At 42.7% G+C, this 21,058-nt stretch overlaps 1 protein-coding gene across 3 annotated transcripts in view; it reads left to right on the top strand.

Moving 5' to 3' along the window:
- LOC124544725 (lysine-specific histone demethylase 1A) overlaps window positions 1–21,058 on the top strand; it is an 86,890-nt gene that overhangs the window by 52,310 nt on the left and 13,522 nt on the right. For all 3 annotated transcript variants that reach the window (XM_047123374.1, XM_047123373.1, XM_047123371.1), the window contains exons 8-9: window positions 2,539–2,814; window positions 10,065–10,274. In XM_047123374.1, coding sequence (XP_046979330.1) covers window positions 2,539–2,814; window positions 10,065–10,274 — 486 coding nt within the window. The remainder of the gene's footprint in view (window positions 1–2,538; window positions 2,815–10,064; window positions 10,275–21,058) is intronic.

Raw genomic sequence — 21,058 nt, 5'->3', positions numbered from 1 at the left:
TTTTCTGAATACAACAGCATCGTCAGCAAACAATTCCATAGTGCTGCTGATACTGTCTTATAAATAGTTTACGTGTGGTGAAAACATCAGAGACCTTATTATCATTTATGTATAGTGAAAGCTGTTGTGACTTGCCGATCATTCAAAGCACCGCCGCGCAATTATGCGCGTCCTCTACGTGCGGCACTGTCTGCCTGCCATGCAGCAGCTGCGCCACCTAAGCGGCCAGCCGAGCAGCAGCCGCTAGACTGGGACTCAGTGCTCATTCGAATGCTAACTTGTACACGTCTTGCTTGTCAACTTACTCTGTGACTTATATGTGTTGTGTCGTTCTGAACTATATTTGTTAAACTTGACGTTATAACAATTGGCGACGAGGTAGTGGATTTTTCCTTTTCACCGTTGACCCACAGGGTTCCATGGATACTGTCGAGCAACTATTGCAAAATCTCCTTGAACAGCAAATGCTTCTAACAGCGGCGATTCGCGATTTCGTTGTGGCGTCAAATGTGGGACGTTTCTTGTCGTTGGCTGTACCTCCTTTTCCTCCTTACGACGAGACGGAGGAAGACTGGTCTGATTATGAAAAACGTCTTTGACAGCACTTCTTGGCATTTCATGTCACGGACGAACAACCATGTAAATCTCTGTTCCTTTCCTGGATTTCACCTCAAATGTATCGGTTGTTGTCGCAGTTGGCTCCTTTGAAGGATCCTGCATCTTTGTCCTTTGCTGAAATGTGCTCACTTCTGTCTGTCTATTTTCAAAAGCAAACGCATATGGTAGCCTCTCGTGTTGCCTTTTATCATTGTCAAAAACAGCCACATCAATCCTATCGCGCTTGGGCTGCTGAACTTCACGGCCTCAGTCGAAAGTGTCAATTTGTTACTGACATTCACAAGGAATCCTGTGCCGATTCCATGGTACGGGATGCTATTATCCAGTCGGCGCCCGACAAAGAAGTTCGGCAATGTGCCCTTCAGTTGGCGAATCTGACTCTAGATGAAGTTCTCTCCATTGCGCAGTCTTTTGAAATTTCTTGCGCTGCTTGGGCGCAAATAGAGGCATGGGGTGATGTCGGGGAAATGCAACCTCTGTGCGCTGTTGACGACGCGTGCGGTGCATCCCTGCCGACGTGGCCGCAGTGCGCTCCCACGCGCAGCCTCGGTCTAGCCGTAGACAACCCGCTAAGAAACTGCAGCAAAACCCCTGGCAACTTCCTTCATGTCCGCGGTGTTTTACGAAACATTCACGCGAGGATTATCCCCAACGTTGGGCTGTGTGTCACAATTGCAAAAAGAAAGGTCATGTGTCTTCCGTTTGCAAATCCGACCGCATACATGATGTTCATGAACATGACGCTGATTCTGATTCTGTGTTGTCTGTCAATTGCACTTCTTCCCTGAGGGAAGTTATTCCTCACTGTCCAAATCCTTGGTCGAGATATTCGCATGCAAGTGGATACCGGTTCTGCTGCCACTATAATTAATTCTCAGACGTATCTTCAGTTGGGTTCTCCACTCCTGTCACCTGTCACTCAGCAATTACGGACGTACAATAAACAGAAGATTTCTCTCTTGGGACAGTTTAATGCTGAGGTATCTTACAAATCTGTCGTTCGCACTGTTCCCATATTTGTGGTCGACCAGAGCAATGCAGAAAATCTTTTTGGTTTCGATGCCTTTCGCGTTTTTGGGTTCTCCATAGGTGACTCTGTCAATATTGTCTCTGATGCTATTCCTTATGCTCAACTGGATTCCTTGTCGATGACATTTTCGTCCCTTTTTTCTCCTGGGTTAGGCCGTGCAAACAACTTTGAAGCTCATATCACGCTCAAACCCACTGCTCGGCCTAAGTTTTTTCGGGCTCAGCCCATTCCTGTGGCCCTTCGTGATAGGGTAAAACGGGACTTGGATCATCTCACTACTTCAGGGGTCTTGCTTCCTGTCACTTCTAGTGAGTGGTCCTCTCCTGTCGTTGTCGTTGCTAAGCCAAATGGTGATATTCATCTCTGTGGCGATTTCAAAGCCACTGTAAATGCTCAATGCCTCATCGACACTTACCCTATGCCCCGTCCTGAAGAACTGTTCACTAAACTTGCAGGAGGCCAGTATTTTTCTAAAATTGACACAAGAAGTGTCAGTGTACATGTGGATGGATATGTGTGTGTTTGAGAGTGTATACCTGTCCTTTTTTCCCCCTAAGGTAAGTCTTTCCGCTCCCGGGATTGGAATGACTCCTTACCCTCTCCCTTAAAACCCACATCCTTTTGTCTTTCCCTCTCCTTCCCTCTTTCCTGATGAAGCAACCGTTGGTTGCAAAAGCTTGAATTTTGTGTGTATGTTTGTGTTTGTGTGTGTATCAACATGCCAGCACTTTCGTTTGGTAAGTTACATCGTCTTTGTTTTTAGATATAACTATAATATGTTATATATTCACATGTTGGTTGCAGTTTCTTCCTGAAATTATTTCCACCATTGATTTATGACATCACACATGAGTTATTAAATTTCTTACACCAAGTCCGTTATCCTGCAGGAATTAGATGCTTCACCACCCTCGGATGTATACTTATCACCTCGTGATAGACAAATTCTGGATTGGCACTTTGCTAATCTTGAGTTTGCAAATGCCACACCTCTGGACAAACTGTCTTTGAAACACTGGGATCAAGATGATGATTTTGAGTTTACTGGTAGCCATTTGACTGTGAGAAATGGATACTCATGTGTGCCAGTTGCTCTTAGCGAGGGTTTGGACATTAAACTGAAAACAGCAGTACGCCACGTAAGATATACTACCACTGGAGTTGAGGTAAGACCAATAGACTAAAGAGTATAATGTAGTATTTGCACTGTTTGACTGTAATAATAGGTGTACTAGCAGAAGTAGTAAAAAGAGGAGAAGTATTGACATAAGTATTGGGTTCTTATCAAAGTCCGGTACTTAAGATTTTGAGAGAAGAACTGTTTGCTAAGCATTTTTGAGCATTAAAAAAAACTAAATTTTACATGAAACTAAAGAACTATTTTCAGTTTCATTAGTCAACATCTGTGTTTACTGATTATTAAGTAGAAGTACTTTTACTTAATGTGTAAACAAACAAGTGAATGTTTTATTAGACATGACTGCGAATATAATTCACTGTGAGATGTAGCTTTCAGCACTGTCTATATTCTAGTAGCAGTGACGATAGTTTGTTGTCTTTTGAGAAACTTACTTGTTAAAAGATATGAACAGAAAGTTGTTTGGTGTAGTCGTCCTTGCAGGAATGTCATAAGATTCATGAACTGACATAATATGTTAGATATCTACATGAGTAATACATCAAATGGTGATGCGTATAAATTTGTTTGTGAAGATTGTGTTCTTTACAGGCAGCCTCATAAGAGTGTGAAAAAGTTACATGTTTCCCTTTTGTAAAATTGTGTTCGCAAATACTCCAGTAAGGAAGCTTTCTTCACATTGTTGGTGTAAGGCATTAGTAAGGACCTGAAACTATAACATGTATTTTTGGTGAAACTAGCACTCTTTTGTATAAACGTCCATTCATATTTATGTGGCCACTGCTTATGTTAGATGTCAATGAGCAATAACAATTCACAGATGGCAGGTGGCAGCACTAACAGTGGAATGTATGTAAAGCATGTATAGAGGTTGTGGAAACCAGAGCAGGCATTTTTTTAATGTGGAAATGCAGTGATGTATCTGATGTCCAAAAGGGCATTCTAATTAGCTTTCAGTCAAGGGTAGAAACAATCATGCTATCCAGTATGGGAACCAAGGTAACTGTGGTGCACTGTGTGCCGTAGATGACAGTTGCGAACAACAGCTGCAGATGCATGTAGGAGTAAATAGACATGCGACTGTTGAGCAACTGATGGCCCAGATGAACCTAAGGGCTACCAACAGTGTCTCCTCAACAATTGTTCTTGCAGTGAGCGTCTGGTTCATGCACCCATGCTGACTGCTGTCCATTGGTGATGAAGGTTGGAGTTTGCAAACCAATGCTGCAACTGGACTTCCACTGAATGGCAACATGTAGCTTCTGCACATGGACAGCTAGCCGTTGGACTGTATGGCAATCATCAGAAGGGTCCAGGCCAGAGAAGGGTGTGCGATGGTCTGGGCATTGTTTTCTTGGAATTCCCTGGGTGATCTCATCATTCTGGAAGATGCAGTGGATCAATACAAGTATGCATCTATCCTTGGAGACCATGCCTACCCGTAGATGCTATTTTTCCTCGGCATGATGGCATCTAACAGGTGGACAATGCAATGTGTCACACACCTCATAGGATACACGCATGGTTCGAAGAGCACCAGGATGAGTTTACCATATTCCCTAGGCCACTGAACTCCCCGGACTTAAACCAAATCAAGAATATATGGGACCATGTCGATCAGACTGTTTGTGCCATGGAACCTCTATCGAAAAACCTAGTACAGCTGGTCACAACACTGGAGCTGGCAAGGCTCCACATCCCTGTTGATACCTTCCAGAGCCTCGTTGACTCTCTTCATGCACATCTCTCAGTGGTCTGTGCTGCAGGGTTTGATAGGTGGTCACATTAATGTGACTGGACAGTGTGTGTATGTATACACTCTGATACAAAAACAACGTATCAATTGCCCGAATGAGATGGAAATATCATGGATGTAATGCAGATTTACAGACAAACAAATGATTACAATTTCAGGAAAATTGTATGATTTATTCAAGAGAAAGAGCTTCACAAATTGAGCAAGTCAACAATGCATTGGTCCACCTCTGGCCCTTATGCAAGCAGTTATTTGCCTTGTCATTGGTTGATAGAGTTGTTGGGTGTCCTCCTGAGGGATATCATGCCAAATTCAGTCCATCTGGCACGTTAGATCACCAAAATAATGAGCTGGTTGGAGTGCCCTGCTCATAAATCAGACATTCTCAACTCAGGGATACCAACCTGACTATCACCTGCCATTTGGCCTGACAATCAGGAGTCATGGTCTGGGATGCAATTTCATATCAGGGCCCCTTTGGTTGTTATCTGCTGCACCCTTACAGCACAGTGATATCTTGACTGCCTTGCTTTGTTGTCCTTGAAGCCATCCTGAGCGTACATTTGAGCAAAATAATGTCTGCCTACATGTGGCAAGATTTTCTACTGCTTGTTTTCGTGTTTACCAAACCTTATCTTGGCTAGCAAGATCACCAGGTCTCTCCCCAATTGAGAACATTTGGAGTATTACAGCCATGGCCCTCCAACCGGCTCGGCATTTTGATGATCTAATGTGCAGTTGAACAGAATTTGGCACAGTATTCCTCCAGAGGACACCCACCAATTCTGACAATCAGTGCCAAGGTGAATAACTACTTGCATATGGGCCAGATAGAATTGGTAAGATACATGAGAGTTATTTTTGATTGTACTACTACTGTGTTCATGCTTCATAGGGAGACTCTCATTGTGGTCAAAATACGTTGATCTCTTTTGTTTTCAAGTCACTATAGTGTGGGCAACGTAATGTGAGACTGAGGCACAAGTGTGAACAATTAAGAACTTTGATTGCCAGAGGGGTGAGGAGCAGACAGGGGGAAAAGGTTCCAGCTGCCTCTCACAGGGCAGCCAGTCTACAACCGTAATTTACACTCCTGCAGAAGCAGAACAACTGACACATGATCATTGTGAGATTTTCACTCAAACCCTACGATGAAGCAGGATGAGTCTTGACATGTTTCAAAATAACAACCAAAAACTATGAGCACTACACAACCCAAAGCAAAATAGAGAACACAAAGTGTTTCATAATGGCTACCATGTAGTTGCTTACTGAGATTGGCAGCATTGTAAAAGAGGTAGCTCAGCCCTGACCTCTACTAATTTCATACACAACTATAGTTCAAAACAACAACAACAACACCTAAAACTGTCATGTTAAAATGCCCCATTAATGCCAGCTCTAGCTAGCAGGCAAATGTAAGTGTTTCTTGATTCTAACAAGATGGAAAGGTCCCACAGTAAAGTCCTAGTTTGCTATACCATTCAACCATCCACAACTGATGTGATAGTAGAACATAACTTAAGAGTGCCATGATATAGTGTTGCGTTTATTTTGCAAACACCTTCTTATAAGCATTTTCTTTTAAAGCTGGTCTTCACCAGATATTGTACAATATAAGTAAGCAGAAAATATGCAAAAAATAAAGCTGTTTCAAAAGACCTTTGATAAAATAGTTCTTCAGGATACAGTTCGCAATGAAATACCGTTTATTAGGTAATTTTGTATTTTGAGGCAGTATTTGCATATGTTGTTCTTGTGGTCTTCAGTCCTGAGACTGGTTTGATGCAGCTCTCCATGCTACTCTATCCTGTGCAAGGCTCTTAACCTCCCAGTACCTACTGCAACCTACATCCTTCTGAATTTGCTTAGTGTATTCATCTCTTGGTCTCCCTCTACGATTTTTACCCTCCACGCTGCCCTCCAATACTAAATTGGTGATCCCATGATGCCTCAGAACATGTCCTACAAACCGATTCCTTCTTCTGGTCAAGTTGTGCCACAAACTTCTCTTCTCCCCAATCCTATTCAATACTTCCTCATTAGTTATGTGATCTACCCATCTAATCTTCGGCATTCTTCTGTAGCGCCACATTTCAAAAGCTTCTATTCTCTTCTTGTCCAAACTATTTATCTTCCATGTTTCACTTCCATACATGGCTACACTCCATACAAATACTTTCAGAAAAGACTTCCTGACACTTAAATCTATACTCGATGTTAACAAATTTCTCATCTTCAGAAACGCTTTCCTTGCCATTGCCAGTCTACATTTTATATCCTCTCTACTTCGACCATCGTCAGTTATTTTGCTCCCCAAATAGCAAAACTCCTTTACTACTTTAAGTGTCTCATTTCCTAATCTAATTCCCTCAGCATCACCTGACTTAATTCGACTACATTCCATTATCCTCGTGTTGCTTTTGTTGATGTTCATCTTATATACTCCTCTCAAGACACTGTCCATTCCATTCAACTGCTCTTCCAAGTCCTTTGCTGTCTCTGACAGAATTACAATGTCATCGGCGAACCTTAAAGTTTTTATTTCTTCTCCATGGATTTTAATACCTACTCGGAATTTTTCTTTTGTTTCCTTTACTGCTTGCTCAATATACAGATTGAATAACATCGGGGAGAGGCTACAACCCTCTCTTACTCCCTTCCCAACCACTGCTTCCCTTTCATGTCCCTCGACTCTTATAACTGCCATCTGGTTTCTGTACAAATTGTAAATAGCCTTTCGCTCCCTGTATTTTACCCCTGCCACCTTTAGAATTTAAAAGAGAGTATTCCTGTCAACATTGTCAAAAGCTTTCTCTAAGTCTACAAATGCTAGAAACGTAGGTTTGCCTTTCCTTAATCTTTCTTCTAAGATAAGTCGTAAGGTCAGTATTGCCTCACATGTTCCAGTATTTCTACGGAATCCAAACTGATCTTCCCCGAGGTTGGCTTCTACTAGTTTTTCCATTCGTCTGTAAAGTATTCGTGTTAGTATTTTGCAGCTGCAGCTTATTAAACTGATTGTTCGGTAATTTTCACATCTGTCAACACCTGCTTTCTTTGGGATTGGAATTACTATATTCTTCTTGAAGTCTGAGGGTATTTCGCCTGTTTCATACATCTTGCTCACCAGTTGGTAGAGTTTGGTCAGGACTGGCTCTCCCAAGGCCGTCAGTAGTTCCAATGGAATGTTGTCTACTCCAGGGGCCTTGTTTCGACTCAGGTCTTTCAGTGCTCTGTCAAACTCTTCACGCAGTATCATATCTCCCATTTCCTCTTCATCTACATCCTCTTCCATTTCCATAATATTGTCCTCAAGTACATCGCCCTTGTATAGACCCTCTATATACTCCTTCCACCTTTCTGCTTTCCCTCCTTTGCTTAGAACTGGGTTTCCATCTGAGCTCTTGATATTCATACAAGTGGTTCTCTATTCTCCAAAGGTCTCTTTAATTTTCCTGTAGGCAGTATTTATCTTACCCCTAGTGAGATAAGCCTCTACATCCTTACATTTGTCCTCTAGCCATCCCTGCTTAGCCATTTTGCACTTCCCTTCGACCTCATTTTGGAGACGTTTGTATTCCTTTTTGCCTGCTTCATTTATTGCATTTTTATATTTTCTCCTTTCATCAATTAAATTCAATATTTCTTCTGTTACCCAAGGATTTCTACTAGCCCTTGTCTTTTTACCTACTTGATCCTCTGCTGCCTTTACTACTTCGTCCCTCAAAGCTACCCATTCCTCTTCTACTGTATTTCTTTCCCCCATTCCTGTCAATTGTTCCCTTATGCTCTCCCTGAAATTCTGTACAACCTCTGGTTCTTTCAGTTTATCCAGGTCCCATCTCCTTAAATTCCCACCTTTTTGCAGTTTCTTCAGTTTTAATCTACAGGTCATAACCAATAGATTGTGGTCAGTATCCCCATCTGCCCCTGGAAGTGTCTTACAATTGAAAACCTGGTTCCTAAATCTCTGTCTTACCACTATATAATCTATCTGATACCTTTTAGTATCTCCAGGGCTCTTCCATGTATACAACCTTCTTTCATGATTCTTGAACCAAGTATTGGCTATGATCAAGTTGTGCTCTGTGCAAAATTCTACCAGGCGGCTTCCTCTTTCATTTCTTAGCCCCAATTCATATCCAGCTACTACGTTTGCTTCTCTCCCTTTTTCTACACTCGAATTCCAGTCACCCATGACTATTAATTTTCATCTCCCTTCACTATCTGAATAATTTCTTTTATTTCATCATACATTTCTTCAATTTCTTCGTCATCTGTAGAGCTAGTTGGCATATAAACTTGTACTACTGTAGTAGGTGTGGGCTTCGTATCTATCTTGGCCACAATAATGTGTTCACTATGCTGTTTGTCGTAGTTTACCCGCATTCCTATTTTCCTATTCATTATTAAACCTACTCCTGCATTACCCCTATTTGATTTTGTGTTTATAACCCTGTAGTCACCTGACCAGAAGTCTTGTTCCTCCTGCCACCGAACGTCACTAATTCCCACTATATCTAACTTCAACCTATCCATTTCCCTTTTTAAATTTTTTAACCTACCTGCCCGATTAAGGGATCTGACATTCCACGCTCCGATCCATAGAACGCCAGTTTTCTTTCTCCTGATAACGACATCCTCTTGAGTAGTCCCCGCCCGGAGATCCGAATGGGGGACTATTTTACCTCCGGAATATTTTACCCAAGAGGACACCATCATCATTTAATCATACAGTAAAGCTGCATGCCCTCGGGAAAAATTACGGCCGTAGTTTCCCTTTGCTTCCAGCCGTTCGCAGTACCAGCACAGCAAGGCCGTTTTGGTTATTGTTACAAGGCCAGATCAGTCAATCATCCAGACTGTTGCCCTTGCAACTACTGAAAAGGCTGCTGCCCCTCTTCAGGAACCACGCGTTTGTCTGGCCTCTCAACAGATACCCCTCCATTGTGGTTGTACCTACGGTACAACTATCTGTGTCGCTGAGGCACGCAAGCCTCCCCACCAACGGCAAGGTCCATGGTTCATGGGGGGATTTGCATCTATATAGATTTGCATCTATATTCGCATTAATCACAAATGTGAATTTTTCATGTCCTTAAGCATTAGATATGTGGATGCAGCTTATGCATATATTTAAAGGTCAGTCTTTCTCTCTCTCAGCCAGACTGGCTTCAGCTGCCAGAGATTGGTCATGTGTGTATGAGTTGTTTTGCACGCGCGTGCACGTGTGTGTGTGTGTGTGTGTGTGTGTGTGTGTGTGTGTGTGTGTATTTTCGACAAAGATCTTGTTGGCCAAAAGCTCATTTTTTGACGACCTCTTTGTTGCACTCACCTAAGACTCAGCATCTCTGATTGATGGTGGATAGCAACTATCCTTTTCATAATACTGTTACATTCCACTATGGATTTTCCATCGTTTTAGTATTATTACCTAAACAGATTAGTTCTACTCAACTTTGACTTTTTTATTAAACTAACATTTTCTTTTGTCACACACATGTAAATTGTGATTACAGGTTCTGGCAACTGATTCGCGTTGCCATGGAAATCCACTGAACTTTAAAGGTGATGCTATACTATGTACCCTTCCTCTTGGAGTGCTCAAGCAATCAACTTCTGCTGCTGCTCAGGATACTGGCAGACCAAATGTTATACAGTTTGTTCCACCACTACCTGACTGGAAAGTAGCAGCAATACAGCGTCTTGGTTTTGGAAATCTTAATAAGGTATTGTACCAAAAAGTTTAAAATATGGGTAATGTTCAAAACTGGTAATTAAGTACAACACAAATTTGATGCAGTAATGAACAAACATAATATCACACAAAGCCGTGTACAGAATTCACTGTGAGAATTAGCTTTCAACATTGCCTATATTCTAGTAGCTAGTAGTTGCCACACAATTATTACTAAAAAATACTTCATTAATTTACAGAGTAATGTACAGCTTATTTTTACTTATGTATTACATTCAATGGTGTAGCCAAAGTAATCAGGTTGATCCCATTTGTTTAGACTTTCAAAACTTCAAGGGCATTGAAATGATGGTTGGCATGCGCTTCTTCTGTGCACCACATTTAGACACACACACACACACACACACACACACACACACACACACACACACACACACAGTTCGTGTTTTTTACTCTTTGGAAGTCATCAAAAAATATTAATGACTTTTTGTTGAAAGAGCCAGTCATTGACAAGAAACGGCCTTGAAATGTGTGGGATAAAGATCCAGCTTATATTTGTTATTCCCGCTCTGTGTGAAGGATTGTTTCATGTAGAATGGGCAAAGGGAAAAAAAGAGGGGGGAAGTGGGAGGCAGAGTTTGGAAAGGATAGTCAGTGGCTGGGAGGGAGAGGCAACAAGTGCATGGGATAGAAATGCATGGGTACTACACATGTGAGCTCATGAATGCATGTTGATGTGGAGGAGTAGATTTGGGGGGGGGGGGGGGGGGTGTCTGTACAGACAAAATAGACACAGGAAGAATTTGTGAGTGCAGGAAGAGTGAATTTTTCAAATTCATAACATCCTGTACTCGCCTTGGAGCATATATAACCCCCACCTCAATCCCTGATAGCACCCAGACCCTGGCTTGCTGAATCTTATCTGTCTATATTGACCTAAGACTATAGCTCAAGGGGGAAAAAAGATAGTTAAAATAACGTGAATCCTACGTGCCAAGAACATTGTGATAAAAAGGAAGGGGAAATAAATCTCTCATGATTGTCAGTGAATCAAACAATCGAAACTCGTTTGGAATATCAACAATATAGGAAAAGATAGAGTGCTACTAACCATATAAATGACATGTTAAGTTGCAGACAGACACAACAAAAAAGATACTTATACGTTAGCTTTCGGCCAGTCTTCATCAGAAAAGGACACACACACACACACACACACACACACACACACACACACACACACACACACACACTTACATACAAAAGCAAGCAGATGTCACGCACACGACTGCCGTGTGTGTGTGTGGTTTTTTTGACTGTCAGCGAATGTTTGATAATAAGAGAAATGGTATGACAACATAGTGATGAGCAATCACTCACTGACGAGTATGAATGTCTTTTTAGAAACTGTTTCTATGGGATCTGAAGTGGCGGTAGAGGCCAATCCAGGGGTTGCAGATGTTTCCACGTTGTTGACACACATCTGTTGTAGCAGGGACTGGCTATGTATTGTAGCTTATCCTTAGGAGCTCCCATTGTTTCCTGCCATTGTACTTGTCAGGCTCTGTTTTCCGTATCCTTTGCTAAAAACATTACAAAGCCTTCCTGGATGATGAAGTGCAGTAGTTTCGCAGTTTACCACCCTCAGGAGGCTCACACCTCCTTTGTGAGTATGTGCTAGGCCACCACGGGGCCCCAGACCTTGCTGTGCTACTCACCTTTCTGTGTTGCAAGTGTATCCTTCTACTATTTGTTTTTCCTCCCTGCCTTTCCATTGCATTGTCTTCTTGGTGCCGATTGTACTTATATCTTGTTTGTGATTTTGAACACTTATGTTCTTCACATCTGGCATCCTCCAACTTTTTGTTCTTAATTGTATGGTACCCATGTTGAGTTTGACTTGCTACTCCTCCAAATTTTACGGAAGTGCAGACTATGCAGGGAAAAATTGCCCAATGCAGTGTTGATTCCAGTTTTTGTCTTTTCTCTCTTTACACTACCCCGTCTTTATTGTAAGGGTAATACACCCAAAACCCAGCACAGTAGCCATTCTGTTCTTCTGTTGTAGGGGGGGGGGGGGTTGTCCATCAAGTGCCTGCCTGGTGGTAGCCCCCCTGACAACACAGAGATCACACTGCTGGTGCCTGAACTGGAAACTCCCGATGCAAGACAAGGGGTGTGTGCCCATTATGGCTGAGGCTTAGTAACTCCAGGCAGTGGATTACTGGCCGAGCGGCTGTGGCTGTGTGGCACCTGTGGGGAGAGCCCCCATTCGGATTGGGTAGCACCATGCAGAAGATTTGCACATGAAGTGAAGTAAACACAAGGCTCGGCATTGTCTTCAGATGGGAAAGGTTCATCTGCATCTACGCAGATAATCCGCAAGCCGCCATACAGTCGAAAAGAATGTCGCCTTCCCTCCAGGGGTTCCCATTTGAATTCCCGAAGCATTTCCATAACTCTTATGTGTTGTATGTATCTACCGGTAACAAATGTAGCCACCCTCCCCTGAAATTGCCTTGACGTCTGCCTTCAACCTGATCTGGTGCATTTCCCAAACACTCGAGCAGTGTTCAAGAATAGGTCGCACCAGTGTCCCACATGCGGTCTCCTTTACAGGCGAACCATTTTTTCCTAAAATTCTCCCAATAAACCGAAGTCAATCATTCGCCTTCCCTACCACAGTTCTCACGTGCTCATTCTACCTCATATCGCTTTGCAACATTATGCCTAGATATTTAAGCGACTTGGCTGTATCAGGCAGGACACTAGTAATACTGTATACGAACATTACAGGTTTGATCTTCCTACTAATCTGCATTAACTCAAATTTATCCACACTTAAGGCTAGCTGCCATTCATCATCAACTGGATATTTTTCTAAGTCATCTTGTATCGTCCTACAGTCACTCAACTTCGACACCTTACTGTACACCACGGCATCAGCAGCAAGCAACCGTAGATTGCGGCCCACCCTATATAAAGAAAACAACGGTGGTCCTGTCACACTTCCCTGGGGCACTCCTAATGATACCCTAGTCACTGATGAACACTCACCGTCGAGGCGACATACTGGGTTCTATTATTTAAGAGTTCTTGGAGCCATTCACATACCTGTGAACTTATTTCATCTGCTCATACCTTCGTTAACAGCCTGCAGTGAAGCACTGTGTCAAATTATTTCCGGAAATGTAGAAATATAGAATCTGCCTATCACATTCATCCACAATTCTCAGTATGTCACGTGAGAAAAGGGCAAGCTGAGTTTCGCACAAGCGATGCCTTCTGAAACCATGCTGATTTGTGGACATAAGCTTGTCCATCTCAAGAAGGTTCATTATATTCGAACTCGAAATATGTTCAAGGATTCTGCAGCAACAGATGTTAGGGATATTGGTCTGTAATTTTGAAGGTCCATCCTTTTACCCTTCTTATATATTGGAGTCACCTGCGCTTTTTTCCAATGGGTGAGAGATTCACAATAAAATCAAATGAATTTAGGGGCTAATGCCATAAAGTACTCTTTTTAAAAATCGAACTGTGATTCCATCTGGACCTGGTGATATATTTGCTTTCAAATCTTTCAGTTGGTACTATATGCCAGGTATGCTTATTATTATGTTGTCTGTGCAGGAGCCTGTCCAATGGTCAAATGATGGTATATTTGTACAATTCTCCTGTTTGAATGATTTCATAATTGTGAAATTTAAAATTTCAGTTTTTGTTTTGCTATCTTCAACTGCCACACCAAACTGGTGAACAAGAGTCTAAATAGAAGCCTTAGACCCGCTTAGCAATTTTACATATGACCAGAATTTTCTCAGGTTATTATGATGTAAAGGAATATGACCCCATAATATTTCCTTCCCTGGCTACACTGTGGGAAGAGGGACAACCCAGTTGTCCGGGTGGGGAAGGGGGAGGCATTTTCCATCAAGTACCTGCACTTTGGTAGCCCCTGACAACACAGAGATCACACTTTGGTGCCTGAGTGTGTCCATTATGGCCGATGTGTGGGGTCTCCAGCCAATGGTTTACTGGCCAGGTGGCTGTGGCTGGGTGGCACTGGTGGGGAGAGCCCCCATTCGGAAGATTCACACATGAAGTGAATTAAACCCTCTTCCCTAGTGGCCACAAGGCCCCAGCAGTGTCTTGAGGTGGGGAAGGTTATTATGACATATGACTCCGTACTGTTTTCTTCCCTGGCTACACTGTGGGAAGAGGGACAAGCCAGACACGAAATACTTCGCCGAATACTTGATATGTACTTGGACTGATGGGGGATACTTTTTTTGCAACAAAACCATTATTTATTGTTGAAAACATTGTAGACGAACTTGAGGAAGTTAGGTCTCTGGGAAAAATATGAACTGAACTGGTTCGTTATTAATTAAAAGTTCCTCTGCTGCCCACTCCGTCGTTCTTTAGGCATATGATTGTCTACTTGACATATCTGTTACCATTGCCCCACATAAAACATTGAATATTGTCCAAAGTATCATCCTCTGCAGAGATCTTCACTCCACACAAATGAGGAGCTGCTGAGTAATCTCCACTGGAGAGGTGAACATTTTGACAGATGTGTACAAAATGAGCCGAAAGATAATCATGTGGATACAGGCATCTTTGTCTTAGCCCTCAAAGGGAATGTCCTCTTGGAGAAAGTTAACGTCATGGTGTACAGGTGCGATTCAAAACCCCCAGGTGCGATTCAAAACCATATGTCCTACCGTCTATGAGGTGCTTCAGATGTTTACGCTTCAGGCATATGTCATCCCGTTGTCTGGGAGATCCAAAATGTGGAAACTGTGGAGGGTCACTCCATGAAGACAGTCCTTGTGATCATCCGCCTTTGTGTGTCAGTTGTGTGGAGTATCGTCTATGTTCGCCAGATTGCCCAGTTTTCAAGAAAGAATAGAAGATCCAGGAATAAAAATCTGTTGACCACCTGTTGTATACTGGGGAAAAGAAGAAATACGAATGTCTGCATGGATATAATGATCAGTTACACTAACATCACAACCATCACCCCCTCCTCCTCCTCCCCCTGTGCCACCTCGTCGATGGTTGTCCTGCCCACTTCAGTGCCACCCATGGCACCTTTTCATCTGTTGATTTAGTGGTCTCCTCCCCTAATCTTGTAGGTTCGCTATATTGGTCACCATACAAGGACCTTTGCGACAGTGACCACTTTTCGGTGATCGTGTTGCTTCCTTGCCACCAGCAGACAGATCGACTATCACAGTGGGCAGTTCACAGAGCCATCTGGCCTTTGTATGCCTCTGCTGTTACATTTGCCACCTCTGTTGGATTGTATTGATGAGATTGTGCAAAGCGTTTCTGTCGTGGTCAACCAAGCCACTGGAATCGCTAGTCTTGTTTCTACTGGCCCCCCTCCCCCATTGTCGGCTGGCGCCATAGTGGATCAAAGACATTGCAATGGCTATTCAGGATTGTTGAAGAGCCCTGCAACGATTCAAACAAGATTCTTTTCTGGCCAACCTTGTAATAAGGCTCATTATCCAATCAAACAAGTGAGAAAGAAGCAGGGAGCACTATGTTTCCTCCATGGGGATGAATGCCTCTTCATCTTAGGTATGGACCAAGCTCTGTGGTCTTATGGTCCACTAATGATGAACAGCTGTTCTAGGTCTTGTCCTACAGGATGGTCGTTGTACCGATTTATCGGTTATAGCAGAACACCTTGTGACCCACTTTGTGACACCAGCAGCATCCTCTTCTTACCAGGCTACCTTTCTACTGTGGAAGCAACAAATTGAAGACATACCCTTAAGCTTCACTTGCGACCAAGCTGAAACCTGTAATGAAGCCTTCACTATCTGAGGACTACTCCAAGCTCTTGCCTTTTCCTATGACACAGCTCAAGGCCCTGTTTCAATTCTCAGTCAGGTGAACCAACACCTGAATGTTTCTCAAAGGCAAGATCTTCAATTGTATTTTGCTTCAAAGAGCCTTCCCTTCACAATGGCGAGAAAACATAGATGTCCCAGATTCTAACCCAGGCAAGAACCCAACATCTCTCAGTGGTTACTGCCCAGGTAGCCTGACCTATGTACTCTGCAAACTGCTTGAAAGGATGGTTCCCCCCAAATTATGCTCAGTTCTTGAATATTGGAGCATTTTATCTCCCTATCAATGTGGTTTCCATGAGGGACATCCACAACCGACCACCTGCTTCTGTTGGAAGCAGCAGTTTGACAGGCTTTTTTTAAATACCAAAGCTTAATTGCAGTGTTGTTTGACTTGCACCAGGCATAGGACACCTCTTGGCAACACCACAGTTTACTTACCCTCCATGACTGGGACTTTTGAGGCCCTCTACCAGTTTTAATCCAGCAGTTGTTCTGGGCCAGAGTCGGCACTTCATTCAGCTCCCCACCTAACCAAGAGAATGGCATCCATCAGGGCTGTGTGTTGAGTGTAACTGTCTTCCTCATCACCATCGATGGGCTAGTGACCTCTGTTGGGTCCCTGGTGGCCCCTGCATTGCAGGTTGACAATTTTGCCATTTAGCAGCCTCTGCTGAATACCAGCTTCCAGGTGTCATACAGTGGGCCTGTGTGTGGGCTCTCTCCCATGATTTCCATTTCTCTCCTACAAAAATGAGGGTCATGCATTTCTGCCGTCGTACCACAAACCATCCTGACTGAGGACTCTACTTAGATACCCAACAGCTGGACATATTAACACCATCGTTTTTATTTGGCCTCCATATTTATAAAAAGTTGTCTTGGCTACCCATGGTTAGTTGCCAATGGCGGCAGCGTGTTTATTGTAGTAAAAAATTCGATAAAATCTAGCGAGGTTATCATGGATTCTGAATATGAATTAATCTGGCTGAAATTGAGTATCAAAGAACAGTCAAAAATGGTGATTGAATGCTTTTATAGACCACTTCGGTCAGGCTCTGTAGTTAGTAGTAGTAGTAGTAGTAGTAGTAGTAGTAGTAGTAGTAGCAGCAGCAGTAGCTTTATTAATCTGTAGATCTCTTTTTACAAGGATATAGGACATGTCAAAGTGTTTACAAGTTTAGACCAATTTAAAATAAGCTAATTTGTATACATATACATTTACAGATTTCTAGTTAGAGACAATCATTAGATTTACTTCTGGTATACAGTCCTTTTTGTACAAATAACTTATTAAATAATGTAATGCCACACTGTACACTCATATCTCACTATCAGTCACTGCACACACTATACACACCCTGTTTCATAACACTTCTCTCACTACACACGCAAACAAAAAGAGTGCTTCAGACAGAACTCGCAGAATATCATCAGTAATTTTCCTGATCATGCCGAGGTAATAGGGGGTGACTTCAACTAGCCAGGTATAGAGTGGGAGTGTTATGCCATCAAAACTGGTGCCAGAAATAGGGAATCGTGTGGCATTGTTCTGGACGTTTTGTCCAATAATTGTCTTGAGCAGATAGCTAGAGAACCAACTCGTGAGGGTAACATCTTAGACCTCTTGGCAACAAACAGACGTGCACTTATCGAATCAGTTATCATAGAAGAAGGTATCAGTGATCATAAGGCTCCGATAGCATCTATGACAATGAGGCCTACAAGGAATGTTAAGAAAGGTAGGAAGATATGTTTGCTCAGCAAGGGTGACAGGATACAAATTTCAGAATACCTCAGCAGTCAGCATCAAATATTCAGTGATGAGAACGAAGATGTGGAGAATGAAGAACAAATGGAAAAAATTCAAAGGCATCATTCAATATGCACTTGACAAGTGCGTTCCGAATAAGGTTTTAAGGGATTGGAAAGATCCACCATGATTTAATAACCGTGTTAGAAAAGTGCTATGTGAACAAAGAGCACTTTGTCTCAGATTCAAGAGAAGTAAACACCTAGCTGACAAACAAAAGCTGAATGTAGCGAAAATGAGTGTAAGGAGAGCAATGGGAGAAGCATTCAATGATTTTGAAAGTAAAACATTGTCAACTAACCTGAATAAAAACCCTAAGAGATTTTGGTCGTATGTAAAATCAGTAAGTGGGTCAAAATCATGCATTCATTCTCTCAGCGACCACACTGGCACCAGAATGGAAAATAACAGGGAGAAGGCCGAACTATTGAATTCAGCCTTCCAAAGTTGCTTCACCGCATAAGATTGTAACACTGTCCCTCCTTTCAATCATTGTATGAACATCAAAACGGCAGCTATTGAGATTACTGACTGCGGAATTCAAAAGCAGCTACAATCGCTTAGTAGTGGAAAAGCTTCAGGACCGGATGGTATACCTATAAGATTCTGTACAGATTATGCGAAAGAACTTGCTCCCCTTCTAGCAGTAATTTATCCTAGATTTCTTGAACAACAATAAGTACCTAATGACTGGAAAAAAGTGCAGGTCATTCACGTTTTTAAGAAAGGTCTATATCGTTGACGTTAATCTGTTGTAGAATTATGGAACATGTTTTATGCTAAAAAATTATGATGTTCTTGGAAAATGAGCATCTCCTCTGTATAATCAGCCTGGATTCCACAAACAGAGGTCCTGTGAAACTCAGTTCACTCTGTTCCTCCATGAGATCCACAGCTCAGTGAACAACGGCGCTGAGGTTGATGCCATGTTCCTTGATTTCAGTAAGCATTTGACACCGTCCCGCATTGCAGTTTAATGAAAAAAATACAACCTTACAGAGTATCAGAGTAGACCTGTGATTGGATTCAAGACTTTCTTGCAGATAGAACTCAACACATCGCTCTTTATGGAACTAAATCGACAGATGTAAATGTAATATCCGGAGTACCACAGGGAAGTGTGATATGACAGTTTCTGTTTTACAATATATATAAATGATCTAGTAGAAAGTGTCAGATGTTCTGTAAGGCTGTTCACAGATGATGCAGTTGTCTATATCAAAGTAGCAATGCCAGAAAATAGTAAGAATATGCAGAATGATCTGCAGAGAATTGATGAACGGTGCAGACTCTGGCAGTTGACCCTGAACGTAAATAAATGTAACATATTGCACATACATAGGAAAATGCACTACTGTACAACTACACTAGTGATGACAAACAGCTGGAGACAGCGTCTGCCGTAAAATATCTTGGCTTAAATGTCCAGAGCAGCCTTAAGTGGAATGACCATATAAGACAGATAGTGGGAAAAGCAGACACCGGACTCAGGTTCATTGGAAGAATCTTAAGGAAATGTAACTCATTCACGAAAGAAGTAGCTTACAAGGCGCTTTTTTGCCCGATTCTTGAGTGTTGTTCATCTATCTGGGATCCCTATAAGGTAGGACTGATAGAGCAGATAGAGAAGATCCAACGAAGAGCGACACATTTCGTCATGGGATCGTTTAGCTGGCGAGAGAGCATTACGAGATGCTAAACAAACTCCACTGGTAGACGTTACAAGAGAGGCATGCATCACGGAGAGATTTACTATTGAAAGTTCAGGACAGCACTTTTCAGGAGTCAGACAACATATTACTTCCCCCCACATACATCTCGCAAATTGACAACGAGGAGAAAATTCGAGAAATTAGAGCCAATACAGACTTCCCCCCACATACATCTCGCAAATTGACAACGAGGAGAAAATTCGAGAAATTAGAGCCAATACAGAGGCTTACTGACAATCATTCTTCCCATGCACTATTTGCAAGTGGAACAGGGTTGGAGGGATCAGATAGTGGTACTGAAAGTATCCTCCGCCACACACCATTAGGTGGCTTGCTGAGTATGATGTTTTTGTAAATGTAGATATGTGTCACCTGAAGACCAGGTGCATGCAGAAGCTCTGCTTCCTTGCTCCATATTTACCGGGACCCTGGTTTCACCCCAACTGGACTATGGCTGCCAGGTTTATGGCTCAGCAGCTCCTCCAGCATTAAAACTGTTAGACCCAGTCTGCCATTGTGGTGTATGTCTGGCCAGTGGTGCCTTTTGGATTATTCCATAGATTATCTCTTTGCTAAAGTTGGGATCTTCCTTCTTCAGATTCAACAGTACCAACTCTCGGTCTCCTATGCAACCAGTATTCTTCAATTCCCTGAACATCCCACATATCCCATTCTCTTTGCATACGAGAGATATCGTTGTCCAGATACCTGCCCTCGAGTGGGGGTACCAGTTGGAATGCACTTTGCTTCCCTCTCAAGATCTCCGTCTTACCTCCCTGGACCCCTGGACTGTACTCCCATGTTTTCTTCGGCACTCCTCCTTGGATGTTGCCCAGGCTATGGATTAGGATCGATCTCTTCCAAGGTCATAAAACCTCGATCGCCTCGATGACCTTCTGGTACCTAATAAGTCCAGTACCAGGGTGCTACCATCTTTTACAATGACAGCTCTAAAGCCGTGAATCAGATCTGCTGGAATGTAACGCCATTCATTGCCGGTAACATGTAGTGCGATTGTGGCAGAGCTGATAGCCACTAGCAGTCTCTTGACAATGCACCTCTTGACAATGTTTTAATATGTACCAGATTAGTGGGCTATTCTTGCCACACTTTGGTCTCTGCTATTCATGATCTTCCCGCTAACCTTCGTCATGTTGCCTGCTCAGTTGTCTTTCTGCGCATCCCACATCATGTGGGTACCTGGGAAATGAACCGACTGACAATTTGGCTCGAGTACCACTTACTCGCTCCCTGTTCACTTTGCTGCTTCCAGGTGCAGATTTGCAGGTGCACATGACATCTGGTAAGCAACTGCCTCATCTAAAAAAACTCTGCACAATCAAGGAGATTACTGCAGCATGGCACTCTTCCTTCCATTTCTCCCAGAAGGAATCAACAGTACTATGTCATCTTTGGCCTG

This window comes from Schistocerca americana, chromosome 8, assembly GCF_021461395.2.
Source record: "Schistocerca americana isolate TAMUIC-IGC-003095 chromosome 8, iqSchAmer2.1, whole genome shotgun sequence".
Classification (NCBI taxonomy): domain Eukaryota; kingdom Metazoa; phylum Arthropoda; class Insecta; order Orthoptera; family Acrididae; genus Schistocerca; species Schistocerca americana.
Note: the sequence above shows the minus strand (reverse complement) of the source record. Positions and strands in the feature narration are given on the sequence as shown.